We start from the raw sequence: 12570 nt of genomic DNA, 5'->3' as shown, positions 1-12570 counted from the left end.
AATTATACGTGCTGATTACCGCACCACGTATATATTACACGGGGGGGGGGGGGGGGGGACATAAAGTATGAGTATAATAAGAGAGTCAAGGCTAGCTCTCAAGGTTACTTAGCTATCAAGGTTAAATGCGCGGAACGCGCATCAGCTTGCTTTTTTGATGTGACTGGGGGTGGGGACATAAAGTATGAGTATAATAAGAGAGACGAGGTTGTAGCTATCGAGGTTAATAACCCAGATGCTGATGATGAGACGAGACCTAGTTTCGGTTCACAGAATTCAAGATCCAGTGCGTTTGGAAGTCATAAAGCTGCGCTAGCGAAGAATATGCGCTCCTCAGATGAAGAGATGCGCTCTTAAGAGAAGACCACGCGCAATGATGATGCGCTCTTCGTGAGATGCGTCTTGTCTCTTAATGACGCAGTTATAAAAGTTTGCATTGGTTTATTTCATTTATATCCGCAAATGGTATTCCATTTTACCTTCATCTATTATTTTTAAATGAGTTGTGCTAGGTTCTGTATTCATTCCGTAACAATGGCTTTCAGTAAGCGGTTGCGTGATCCATCTGTCACCACGTTTTCGGATTTCTCAAATCCATGGAATTTCTTTGGATTGTTTGGCTCCTTGGAGGAGGAACAGGTATGGGAGTGGCTGCGGGACAATGGCCTTGTAGCGAAGTTGATGTTTTGCGAAGTGTGTGGTCAGCGCTGCACTTTACAAAGGAAAACAGACCGAAGATCAGGACATGTTTGGAGATGCCGAAGAAAGGGGGAACAACCACATGACAAAGTTTACTGCGTCACCAAGCACTCATTCTTCGAGCATACTCATTTCAATGTGAGAGACATCATGCTGTTCATGTGGTTATGGCTATTCAACCCCAGCCTGAAACAGGTGTCCAACATGTCGGGGGTTGGCTACTCCGTGTCATCAGTGAACTGGGCCAACTATATGCGGGACCTTTGCAAACAATTTATGCACGACCTATACTACGAAGAAACTGAGAAGTTACGAGGCGAGATTGAGCTGGATGAGAGTTTTTTCGGAAGAAGGTGTAAATTTCACAGAGGAAATCCAAACCCTGGGCACAAGGTTTGGATATTCGGCATGGTTGAGAGATCAACGAACAGGCTCATCATCTACCCTGTAGATCGTCGGGACGAGGCAACTCTCACCGCTCTCATTGAGAGACATGTTGAACCAGGTAGTCGTATCTACAGTGATGGCTGGTCCGCCTACTCCAGCCTCAACGACCGCGGCTACGAACACTTCACAGTCGTGCACAAATATGCTTTCCAAAAGCAGTACAGAAATGTCCTGAGCGGTGAAGTGATCAAGGTGCATACGAACAGAATAGAGGGGGCTTGGAAACACGCAAAGGACCACTTCAAGCGGATCAATGGAACCAGTATGGCCAACTTCGAGGCACATCTCGCGGAGATTGTGTGGCGGAACCGATCTGCATCGAAGAACGTTTTCCACACGTTCTTTGAACTTGTGAAGAAGTGTTACCCCCTAGATCGTCCCCGTCAACTTTGCTGCCGTGATCCTCTCTTTGACTCGTGGTCAGCTGGGAAACCTGGAGCGGAAGGGGACATGAACGATTCTGTCATTCGATGCGAAGAATCAGCAGAATCCGTTGAGAATCCGTCACCAGTTCCCGTCGACATTCCGACACCACCACCTCCACCAGCGGCGTCGTCAACACCGATCCGCCCAAATCCCGAAAGCCGCCCACGCTATCAATCAAAGTCTAGATGCCCAAGCAACTTCGAGCCAATCGATGATGCAGGTGACAAGCTGAAGCGCCGTGGTCCCCGTCACTCCCATGTCAAACCGAAAAAACCCGTACACCAAGGATAACTTCACTTCTAAGTTCGTGTGGTCATCTGATGACGACGATTTTGTGTCATAATTTGAACGCACATCGCATGTGCATCTGTTCCACTGATTGTTATTTGCTTCTTTGAATTCTTGGTGTTTGAACTTCTACTTTTATGGATTACCATGTATATCGGAATCTGCCCATTTCAAGATATGACAGGTAAGAATGAATTCGTTTTATCTATAGGTCTATTGTTTAGGTGACGTTAATAATCACAAAACTTTTATATATGAAAATAAAAAAGTAATATAAAAATATAAAAGATATTTGGACTATAAGAAATACAGTGGAAATTGTTTTTACGAAATATCTGCTGTTTTTTTTTTTTTCAAAGAGAGTAGAAGTTTTTCTATTAGAAAGACGCCCGATTGTAAAATACCCGAATTACAATTATCGTAATAAACGCAAGCGAAAATAAGAGAAGGTGTGAGTACGGAAAGACAGTTGAGATAAATACCGGTACACAATATCAAGGTTAAATGCGCGGAACGCACTTTACAAACTTTCTTCGATCTGCTAGGGTGGGGGGGGGGGGGGGACCTAAAGTGTGAGTATAATAAGAGGGTTGACTAGATCTTAAGCTATTACCAAAGTCTTTAGCTATCAAGGTTTAATGCGCAGAACGGCGCCATACATTCTGCTAAGATGGGGGGGGGGGGGGAACATAAAGTATGAGTATAATAAGAGAGTTGACTTTAGCTATCAAGGTTAAATGCGCAGAACGGCGCCATACATTCTGCTAAGATGGGGGGGGGGGGGACATAAAGTATGAGTATAATAAGAAGAGAGTTGACTTTAGCTATCAAGGTTAAATGCGCAGAACGGCACCATACATTGTGCTAGGATGGGTAGGGGGACCTAAAGTATGAGTATAATAAGAGAGTTAAGGACGCGCCATACAAACTGTTCAATTTTGATCTTCCGACGAAGAAAACATCAATACTTAGTGTAACGAGTAATGATGGACGCAGTGACCCAAAAAAAAAAATGTAGTTCCGCGGATGAATATTACTATTGCGGAGGAATACGTTTGTGATGAGGTCCAGCGACACTGGTAACGTCTGAAATGGTAAGAATTACTGTTACCTAGCTTGAGGTGGGGACATAAAGTATGAGAATGCCGGAGACAGGCCACGCCTTTTACTAGGATCTCTTTGTTTCACCTTGTTTTTGGATGGCTCAGCCATTTCAAAACCGATTTTAATCAAATAAACTTTTGATACCCCTTAGATTTGCATGCATTTTGACATCTCATAGAGTGGTTTCTGAATATCTCGCAAAACGTTAAAAGCTAAATCCTCACCTCGACCAGAACTGTACACACCCTTTAAACATCCATTGCTTCTTGGTTCACCCAATTTTCTGCACATGTGTGCATGTGATACTGAGTGGGCTTACTGCAGCTATGAATTCTTGTGGCCACTTTGCAAATATGAGCTACATGCAGAAAGTAGAAATTAAACATTTACCAAGCCTGAAACTAACTACTAATTTGCCATGCTGGATGTCATATCTGTCTACTTGTGTGTACATGTAGGTACATGTCCTACTTGTCCTATTTCTCTTGACATGACTGTGCATGTGTGTGTGTGTGTGTGTGTGTGTTTGTTTAATATTATCATATGTATGCTGTTCAGACACATTGTTACAACATATTCCTCCTTGGTAGTCATGAAGTGCATTTAATGAAGTGGTGCATAATGTGCGAATAACCTCTTACAGAGGTGTTTAACATGCGTGTATACAGATGTCATACTACTTATTAACTACTAATACAGATTATTGTAATCTCAGTGAAATTTCTAGATATTTCTGTTGCATTGATTACCATAAAAACATTATGAAGATGCACAGTTTCAGTTTTTCAAAAGTTTGAATGTGTTACACTATAAACCATATAGTGGAGTCCTTTACTGAACGCAGAAATGTGTACGCATACATCCCAGTCATATCAGCATCAGAGTCAATGTTTTTGCGTGTCTTTCATTTCGCGAATTGCAGCTGACTCGCTTTCACGAAAATAAAAACCTCGCGAAATATTTGGCGTATACAGTATATTAGAAGACTCATATGTGTTTTATCTGCTTGTATATCTTTATTTGTATGCCAAATTTTGCTTTAGAAAGTCTGTTTCCGTAGACTGCTGAGCTACAAATACCACATTAGACTTTCACAGCAATTCCTTGCCCTTTCTAGTGTCTTATTTGTTAAAAAAAAAGTTGAACATACAAGAAAGGAGATCGTTAATTTTGGCCAGTTGTGATCAATCATATTGCATCTGAGGTGGATTTGATATTCACATCCTGAATTGTAATTCATAGTTTCACTTGTTGTAGGCATGGTCATGTTATTTATAGATGCTACTTGTGGCGTAATGCACTGGAAAAAAAAAAGAGTTTTATCTGTAGTGAAACATTTCCAAAACTTGGGCTATATTTCCTTAATTGCACAGATTTTTAACTGTTCTGTTTTGGTGATTTTTAGGCAGTTGTATGACTTTGTTGATTTTATTGGAATTTTTGTGTAGGTAGATGAGGACAAAGGAACAAAAAGAGTTGAGAGCAACAAAAATTATAGTTAAACCTTTAATAGAAAGAGGTACATGTCTTGACTTTGATATTTTGTGTCATGTCTGTAGCTCCCAATGAAGCAAGTCATTTGGAAGCCATCAACCAGGATGCATCTAGTGCCAGTATCCCAATAAGTCTGAATGGTGAGTGACAAAGATTTTTCCATCCCTATTCTCATATCAGAAATTACATCAAAATATTTTCTTCTAACCGTTTTGTCGACCATATTGTGCAAAGGTGTAAAGAGTCATCAGTGAATATTATCCATGGCCTGCACACACACACACACACAAAAACACACACACACACAAGAAAAAACATTAATTGTGAAATGAGCCTCAAACTACATGATAATAGGTTCATCAAGTCTGTTGAAATTGCAGATATACTTTAATCAAGATCAAGGTTCCTCCTGTAGATAATTTGTATGACTGTTGTGTTCCCTTCAGTTACATGCATAGTCAAATTCAAGGTTTATGAGATTAAGAGAAGCTAATGTGACTCAGTAGATAAGATCATGGACTATTATTGTGTTGGTCCCTAGGTTGAGTCCCATGGGTGCAGAGGTTGTGCACCCAGGCAAGACACACTTGTCCTTACTGCTTCGTCCTTCAGAAGAGACTTGGAGGTCGCGTGGTTGCTTGCTGGAAAGCATTTACAGCTTCCTTGGTGGTCATAACAAATATACTCAATGCATGATTCAAGAGGCCTTGACCAAATTTGCTACGTGTATCTATTCCAAACAAGATTGATATCTCTTGATTCACAATTTCCTGCCACTTTATTGCCTCTTGTAGTTTTTGGGGAAAGTAAAGTTGTTATACAGGCAAGCCTGTCTATAGCAGCCATCCAAGGGAGACGAAAAAAGTGGCCGTTTTAGACAGGTGGCTGCTATAGACAGGTTATCCAACTGTGAGTGCATTGCCTACATGTACATGTATCATCGTTGTATACATCTACAGCTTGTATAAGTACCGGGTACTTACATGTTCATGTATGTGTGTACATACATGTATGCCCATGTGTTTTTCATTCATGGAACATTGTCGGTGTTCTTGAAATAATTCTTGTTGCAAAGTAGCATGTGTACAGTCATGAACAAAGCTTGATAACACTACTGAATGAGCGATGAATGCAGCAGTGGCGATCACAGAACGTTGCCCATGAATGAATGGCATGGCTACTAAAAGCAGAAAAACATGCTGAATTATCAGCTCTGTGACCGCTATAGACAGGTTAAAATCTACCAAGGGAAACAAAATTTGTGGCCGCTGACCGCGTTAGACAGGTGGCCGCTATACACAGGGTCTTTAACAGGGCTTTTCTCTCGCGGGGATTTTTCAGTGGCTGCTATATACAGGTGGCCGCTATGGCAGGTTTGACTGTACTTTGTTTAAGTTGTCAAAAAATATCATTTTGCATGTGATCATATGACCTATGCAGATTTGTTTGTTTGTTTAGTTCCCCATTAAATGCAGTGATCATCAGCCATTATTATCAGCTTGTGACAAACAATTCACCATATTCCAATTCATATGCCAATATTCCAATCAGGCTGCAAGAAGGCATTCACAAATGCAACAGCCTACAACTATCATAAAACAAAAGCGACCAGAAGAAACCGTTGCATGAGTAAGTCGCATTTGCTCACATGCTTATGCAAGTGGTTGTGGATTCGCATGCAATTGTTGTGTGACTGATCGGGAGTGGCTTGACATCAATCACAATTATAGCATGACCAATGGCATGGTCGTATGAGTGGACATGAGACCATGCAATCGCTTGTGCAATTGACTGAGACTGGAACAAGTTGTTGCGCAAGTGGTCGATCACCTCTGGGCTTGTCTGGATATTTAGTATGTTCAAAGTTCATACCAATTTATGTGACCGGTCACGACAGTCTCAAGTTCATGTGATCACCTGCAACAAATGGGAGTACTCACAAGACACCAAGCAATCAGTTGTGCAGCGCTCCCCCCCCCCCCCCCCACAAAAAAACCCCAGACAAACAAAAACAAACAAAAACAAAAACAGTTGCATGCTGTCGCAAACTGGTTGGAAACCAATTGTAAAAGACACTTTATACCAAGATTTGCCTGCAGTGAGCATCTATAGTGGGTAAACCATGACCACCCTAATGGTTGTAAAATGCAGCGTTTGGCGTTAATGAGTAACCATGTGCCATGCGTATTTTTGTAATAGTTGACATTTTATTGACACTATAAACCAACACTTCAAGTCAGTTTATTAGTCTTTTCTTTGGATTTAATGGTGGGGAAACAATGGGAAATTTACTCCAGAAACAGCACCTTTGCATCAGGACATTATTCTGAAAGGATTGCCTTTATTTTGTCATAATTGTCATGCTAAATGTGCACTTTCATCATTTTTTTTTTTCTGAAAATAGATGTCAAATAGACTATGAATATATAAAGAATAAGACTTGAAGACACACACACACACACACACACAATTATTTAGATCTGCTTCTTTATGGTGAAATAAACCAAACACTATTTGACTGTTTGTGAGAGTGATTTGCAAATCTTAGTAAGCTGTAATTGCTTTCTGTTGTAAGGGAGAAATGATATTTTATCATGCAAGCTGTTATGTCAGCAAGGATAATATACAGTCCAACTAGCATTCAACAAATTATCTAACATCTATGTACGCATGGTTGTAAACAAATGTCAGTATTCTATTAATTACACAACATGGATTACACACTCTTAAGATCATTGAAACATACTTGAGTGAATGAACAGGAAATGTACTCAAGAAGGCTGACTTTCTTCATGCTGTTGTACCTTGAGAGTCAATTATCCAATGTGTAGGCAAAATACAGCTGACAAAAGCCAAGATGCAGAAATACACTAGAAGCACTATGTAGGCATTAGCTTTCCCAAGGAGCTATTGTACAGGGCTGATTTTTTTTTTTTTTTTTTTACATTTTGTAAGTGGTAAAAATGAGATGAAATGGGTGGAAGAGGGTATGTAAGAGCAGTTCCACTTAGATAGTATGTTCCTTACATAGTTTTGCTTTGCAAGTTTGTGTACCCTGACCTGCAGAATAAAAGTAGAGACTGCCTTTTATTCACACATTCCTTTGTGTGTGTGTATAACCTCATTGACATATGTGCATTAAATTTTCGTCACACTTTTGTAATGCCTAGTAAATGTGCCTTGTTACTAGTAAGGTAAATTGTTTTTCTTCTGCTTGCAATGTAATTTATTGGGAGTTATTTAGTTTGTGCTGCAATTTTGAAATTATTCCAGGATGTTTTTTTCTTCTCTTTTTAACATTATTAGGACTTTTTTTAATGGTCTCGTGCAAAATCTTCAAAAATTCTCACTGGAAACATTTCTCTACTATCCCTTTCTCTCTTATTCTATTGTTATCTTAAAATCCCATTATAGACACTGATTTAATTATAAGTCAGTTGCATTTTACATGTGGTACTATTGTAGTGTATAAACCTTTTAATCTATTACAGTGTACATGTGTACATGCATTTGAGTGTGTGTGACTCCAGGGCTCACACGATGAGCTTCATTTGATATGATATTCTGTGTATGCTCTTTTGTTGAGATACCGGTACCTTGAAATTTTGTGTGCTCAATACACTAACTGCAAACATGTACGCTACCTCGACCTTAGTCATGCCCTGATAGGGTTGTAGTTTCATTAAGATGCAGGCCCCTGTGACGTAGACCATTTACATTTTATTTTGATGTTAATTGAGGAAGTGCGCCGTCAGGTCACACTCATTACTTTGGATTAATGGTTGTAATTATTAAAGATGCTTCATGGTGGCTGGTTAATTGACATGGCATGGTGATGGTCTTCTCATGCCAGGCAGGAAAATGGCCTTTAGTATGGGATAGGGGGATGCAGAATGTCAAAGATACGCATAGCATGGGAGTTTGACTTTGCCTATATGGTCAAGTATCGAAGTTCTTCCAACAGCAACAACAAAAATCTCTTATAGCAGAGCTCTGTCTCATACAAAATTTATCACTTTTTTGTATGTGTGATATATAGTGTATAAGCTGTTATTTTCGCCTACAGATATTTTCACGAACAAGGTCATTGACATTTTTGCAAGATGTTGTTTTCGCGATTGACACGGAGCTGTCGTAAGTGTACTATTACACCAGTGCATGGGTGACATTTTCGCATGTTGTTTAATTTGCGGTCCAACAGTTATTCGTGAAATTCGCGAAAATTTAACCCTCGCGAAAATGACAGCTTATACAGTATATTAAAATGAACTCGAAGAGAACTAAATTTCTAAATATCAATGAGAGCTTCAGTGCATTTAAGTCAGAACATGTCTTGCCTTTGTGCCAGCTGTTTTCAACAGGTATAAATCTGTGAATCAGAGGGAATTTTAGAAACTTTGCTTTCCTGTTACATTGAACCCAGTACTGTGCATTGGAAATAAGCAAAGGAATATGAATAGCTCATCAAACTACTGTAAAACTATAAATTTTTGCATGCATGAAACTTTCACAAATTACATGAAGGGCCAAGAGTCAAGAAAACAAAATGCCTGCAAAAATGTTAGTCTACACAATGGATTGAATGCCGGTGACAATTGGCAAAAGTCTCATGCCATGAAAAAGGCCATTGACTCTGAATTGAGAAAGTTCATGCTGCTAATGTTTCTGGTTTTACAGTATATATATTTGAGCTACATTTTCTTATGTTTTTAAGTTTGTTTTGTTGTTGTTGTTGTTGTTGTGTTGGTTTTTTTTCTTGGGGGGGGGGGAGCTCCTAAATGCAAACAATATACCATGGGTCATGAACATTCTCTGCCTTAATATTGTACAAAACTTACTGTGCAATGACACAATTATTGTCAGTGATTTGTGAAAACTCACTTGCAATTGTGTATATTTTGTCATTATAATGGAAACAATCCCAGCAGAGGTGGCTTGACAATGAAATTCTTTGCAAGAGGGCAAATTCTGAAGAGAATGTGATTGATGCATTGGAGTTATAATGTATGATATCATAGCAACATTCCATATGGAAATCCATTAAATTACCCTTAAAAATGAGAGACAAATATGGCTCGCTAAATATTTGCGTGCTTGGGGGAGGGGGGGTTCAGAAATGGCTAAATTATGTGAAGTAAAATTTAATTCAGTTTTGATGAGCTGCCTCGACTCCAAAGGAACTGTTTGTTTTCATCAAATTCTTGAAAGTAAAACCAGTTGAACTTGTAATTTATTTTAATGCACTTTGATAGTCAAGCAAAACATTTGCACCACAATCTATTATGGTCACTATGAATGCCGGTTAAGTACATAGTGTAATCATTTGTCCACCACGAAGCTTATTAAAATGCTATTCAATCCTTTTCAAGAATCCATTACTCAAACAGGAAATACTCTCAAAAGAATGAAAGCAGTGAAACAAAACAGAAATTAGTGTAAATTTGTTTAAAACAGGGAGGTGCACCTCCCTGCTTAAAATCAGACAAATATTGGGATTGTTTTGACACTTTGAATGTCTGTACATAAATATAGTCTCCAGTGGATGTAAGCTATATCACCTTGGTACACCTTTGTACATGAATTTTAACTAAATTTGTCAAATGAAAAATTTTGCCAATGACAAAGCTTAGATGAAGCACATAAAGTTCTGATTTGGCTATATTGTAACAGGAAGTGAAAGTGTGTAATTATGTGCAAATAACAATTTTTCAAGTTTGGGACATTGCAAAATAAATTGATCAGTACAAAATAAACAACCAAGCAAGGAATACTCTGCATTACAAGAAATGTCAAAGTGACATAATAATTTACATTTTGCACAGCCTGTTGGTAGGACATTATGTATAAATACAGTCTGTATGTAATACATTCACATTGTTGTTACTTTCTTTTTCTTAAATGCTGCTTGACTTTGTACAAATTTGCTGACTTAATATTCTTAACTACAGTTATCGACAGATAGATTTTACTCTCACATATCCTTTAGAGATCAGATATTCCATAAAGCATATCATCAGATCCAAATATTTTGACCAGTCCAAACCTCACTACCTCTTTTGCATCGTCATGTTACTGTAAAACACAATAATTCGCGGCATTAAATTTTTGCGAATTGAAGCCGACGGCCTTTTTCGTGGTATGGAATTTTCATGAGTTGCCGCTAACATTCAATGCGTAAAGTGTAGACAAGAACTTTCAGATGCATTTTAATTTCGCGAATCTTGACTCTCGTGAAATTGGAGAAAACATTCCTCGTTTTACAGTATTCAGGAAGCTTTCTCTTGTTCTCCTACCCAATAACCATTATATAGTATAATTCATTCTTAAATTGTGGAGGACGAGTCCTGAGTATACTCAGGCAAGCATTTATGGGAAATGCATGTTGTAGCAAAATCAAACTGCCCTCAACAAGTTAAAATGAAACTATTTTACAATGCTGAAGTCAGATACCTTCACAGACAAGAATATTTCCAACAAAATTTAATGTGAGTAATGTGCAAATCATATTCTAACTCAAAATTGTTGAAAGTTTTCACAATGCAATAAGGGTTTTGTTTTGTTTTTTGTTTTTATGCCAAGAAGCTGTGTGACATGTGTTCAGCCCATGTTGAGAACACAGAGTCTCACAAACATCTAGTTTTGAGCGGATCATGTAGAAGTAGCTTTAATGCTGAAGTTTTAGGACAGAATTCTTAAAGATAATAAAAAGTTTTGGTACCTCAAAAGTTTTCCCTGAATTTCCTTGTCTTAGTTTGTGTTTCAGGTTAAAGTACATTGACTGTGAGACTTACTCGCCCCAAAGTGCTCTCATGTCTTAGTAATCGTGCAATAAATGTTTCGTACCAGAGCCGCCGCCGTACGGCGGCGAGGTAGTACATTGTATTGTACGAAACCACTGACTGCGACCAGCAGCGTGCAGCCCCATACACATAGCTAACTGCGACCAGCAGCCCCATACGCATAGCGTAATGGGGCTTCGCATTGTAGCATTCAGGATCATGACAGATTTAGTATCGTGGGTAAATGTCAACTTAAAATCCAAAAATTTCTTCAATTTGAAGACTTACCAATTAAGTTGAAGTATTGAAAACAGGCTTCGGACAACGTGTGGTTCTGCCAATAGTCCCTTTCTCTTCGAATTGATGACTGAATGTGACTCGGTCGAGAGGACCTTGGGAGAGCTACATACATTGAATAGTACGGCCAGCGCATGCGCACACAAACATCTTATCTGTTCATGGATTTGAAATTTGTGAGCATGTGATGTGTTCGCATCGCATGCACTGGCTGTAGTATTCAGTGTACAGCTGTATGTAGCTCTCCCAAGGTCCTCTCGACCGAGTCAACTTAATTGGTAAGTCTTCAAATTGAAGAAATTTTTGGATTTTAAGTTGATATTTACCCGGGATACTAAATCTGTCATGATCCTGAATGCTACAATGCAAAGCCCCATTACGCTATGCGTATGGGGCTGCTGGTTGCAGTTAATTGCATGATTACTAAGACATGAGAGCACTTTGGGGGGAGTACGTCTCACAGTGTTAGTTATATGAAAAGTACTTTAACCTGAAACACAAACTAAGACAAGGAAATTCAGGGAAACTTTTGAGGTACCAAAACTTTTTATTATCTTTAAACTATCATGAAATTGTCATCCAAGCCAAATTTGTAAATAAGATTCAATTGAGGAAATCTGAAAATTGTTTGGCGTAAAGTAATATGAAAATGGACTTTGATTCTTTGCCAACTTTAAGTTGGTCTGTAATATCATTCCCATCTGTATAACTGAATGAGACCTGTGTAGAGTTTTCCAGTATTAGAATCAATTTTGAGAAATTAACGTAACTATTCAACTTGCTGTGTGTCACATGATTTGTCATAGTTCGTTCAAAATGCAAGCAGTAATTATTTAAACTCTGTGCACGCAGGTATGACTTCCCATGACAGGAACACACAGCCAGAAATGTATTATTGGTGAGATTGCTTGAAGAATTCACGCTGAAATATTCAATTTCAGTAATTGATATGATCACACAATGACAGCGTTGGATTGCACCAATTATTTGAAGTGTTATCAAGTGTCTGACGTGGTCACACGAAAGGCATGGTTAT

At 38.8% G+C, this 12570-nt stretch overlaps 1 protein-coding gene and 1 pseudogene across 1 annotated transcript in view; both read left to right on the top strand.

The window, feature by feature from the left end:
* Window positions 1–12570, top strand: part of LOC139722083 (1-phosphatidylinositol 3-phosphate 5-kinase-like) — a 189779-nt gene that overhangs the window by 38162 nt on the left and 139047 nt on the right. The window contains exon 12 of the mRNA XM_071633405.1: window positions 4524–4598. Coding sequence (XP_071489506.1) covers window positions 4524–4598 — 75 coding nt within the window. The remainder of the gene's footprint in view (window positions 1–4523; window positions 4599–12570) is intronic.
* LOC139722046 (uncharacterized) lies at window positions 535–1915 on the top strand (annotated as a pseudogene).

This window comes from Diadema antillarum, unplaced genomic scaffold (assembly GCF_040938485.1).
Source record: "Diadema antillarum isolate AM-2024a unplaced genomic scaffold, OU_Dant_1.0 scf00000156, whole genome shotgun sequence".
In the NCBI taxonomy this organism is placed as follows: Eukaryota; Metazoa; Echinodermata; class Echinoidea; order Diadematoida; family Diadematidae; genus Diadema; species Diadema antillarum.
This window is presented reverse-complemented; position numbering and strand designations above follow the sequence as displayed.